This window comes from Oryza glaberrima, chromosome 8, assembly GCF_000147395.1.
Source record: "Oryza glaberrima chromosome 8, OglaRS2, whole genome shotgun sequence".
NCBI classification, from domain to species: domain Eukaryota; kingdom Viridiplantae; phylum Streptophyta; class Magnoliopsida; order Poales; family Poaceae; genus Oryza; species Oryza glaberrima.
Window position 1 is genome coordinate 14,381,766 of NC_068333.1, and position 1,843 is coordinate 14,383,608.

Here is a 1,843-nt window from a genome sequence, read left to right on the forward strand (position 1 = left end):
TAGCTTGGAGCTCCCCCCAGGTGAGGGCATCAACGGGCGGGCCCCGAGCGGGCGCAAGACCGCTAGCGGGTCCACTCAGCGTCGCCTCTCGGTCCCTAACTGTGACCACGATGTCTGTCGAGGCCGCCATGGGAGACACATTGGAGGTCGTGCCGGACCCATCTTGCGCCGCCTTCGACCGTGCCGCCCTGGGAAGGATTTCCGCAATTTCATGAAGACATGCAAGCAAGAGTTTGCGAATAGGATGACTTCTAAAACGTCTACTTACTTCTCACCAAGCGTCACCAGCCTTTGCCTTCGCTGGGGCGGAGGAGACGCATCCGAGGCCTGAACAAGATAGCACGATATGAGGTCAATGTATTCTGACTACACGATTAAGAAACATGAGAGGCTTACCGACGGAGTAGGCGCTTTCCGACGGTTTCCAAGTACAGAGGAGAACTTCCTCCCTTTCTTTGGAACATTGTTGCCACTCGTCGTGGCAGCGGCAACAGCAATGTCAGACGCCTCCTTGGCAACGCCCTCCTTTAACGCCGCTGTCGCCTGGTGATCCGCGAGTAGCTCGATGACGTCCGTTAAAGGGAGAGCCTGCATACATGATGTCACAATGCGATCCCAGGAAAGCAAAAGTAAAGGAGTCATCAAATACACTCACGTTGATCGCAGCCTCGTGATCAGCCTTCCCCTTCTCGCAAAGGGGGATGGGGATGTTGCTCACTGTCGTAGGGCCGCTGATCATCACTTGGCCGATGCGGCGCTCCACGGTTTCGCTGTTCAAACCTGTAGGATCGAGAATCAGAACTCGATAAGTCAGGAGGAACATGCACATAAAGAATGAAATCCGAAATACAAGAAAAATACCCCGAGGAGAAACCCGGGTCGCATCCTCCGGCCTAGAATAGTCAAAGGCTGGGTGGGCTCGAGCCTGGAGCAGCTGGATCCGCCTACCGATGAAGTCGGCAGCAACTTCATACCCCGACAACCCTCGTACTCGGAGGTCATCGATGATATCGATGAAAGACTGGAGGGGGGGAGTTAGGGCGGGTTTGGCGGTCCATTCCGAAATCTTGTCTGGTTGTTCCTCAGGGACAACAAAGACTGGATCCGAATGTTCTATCTGAAGATAGAACCATCTCGCCCGCCATTTACTACGAGAAGAGGGGCACTGGAAGGGGATGTATCGTGACTTCAGGCCATTCCGAAGTCGGAAACGATACATCTGGATACCTTTTTAGGTTCCATCCAGCGCAACTCATAGTAGAAGCGGAAGAGATCAATAAATGGCTTTACCCCAATGTAGGCCTCACAAAGATAAGAGAAAATACTGAGGAAGGAGATGGAATTGGGGTTTAGATGGAGCAAGGAAAGACCATACAAATTCAAGACAAGAAGAAGAAGCTCAGAGGGCGGAGGAAGAAAACCGCAAAGAATATAATCCTCAACCAAAACCATGCGGCCTAGGACAGGTTCGGGTTCAATACCTCCTGGTTCTCTCTCCATGGTCCCGCGACCAGGGAGGGCACCGTCATCCTGCAGCTTCTTCAGGGACGCGTTGGTGGAGGTGGATTTGTCGAGATCCATCGCCGCCGGAGATTGCCGGAGAATAGACCGAGATGAGCAAGCTAGGGTTTTTCTGCGGGAGCGGAGAAGACGAGGGGCGCTTGGGGGCTGGAAAGTTTTGCAGCGAACAGACTTCAAAATGGATCCCCAAAACTCCCTTAAATAAGTGCACTACCGACGGTGTGAATTTCAAGGAAAGGAGAGAGATGGTCGCCGGAAATTTCTGGGTCCGTTACGCGCAGTAGTTTTCGGACTTCAATTTAAATTCACTCATGACCGTTGA

At 52.7% G+C, this 1,843-nt stretch overlaps 1 protein-coding gene across 1 annotated transcript; it reads right to left on the reverse strand.

The window, feature by feature from the left end:
• Window positions 1–264: 264 nt before the first annotated feature.
• On the reverse strand, window positions 265–1,581 carry LOC127783064 (uncharacterized). Its single transcript, XM_052310335.1, has 4 exons — window positions 1,482–1,581; window positions 656–780; window positions 397–588; window positions 265–327 (listed from the first exon to the last, which is right to left on the reverse strand). The coding sequence occupies exons 1-4, from the start codon at window positions 1,579–1,581 to the stop codon at window positions 265–267; spliced, it is 480 nt and encodes a 159-aa protein (XP_052166295.1).
• Between the last annotated feature and the right edge of the window lie 262 nt (window positions 1,582–1,843).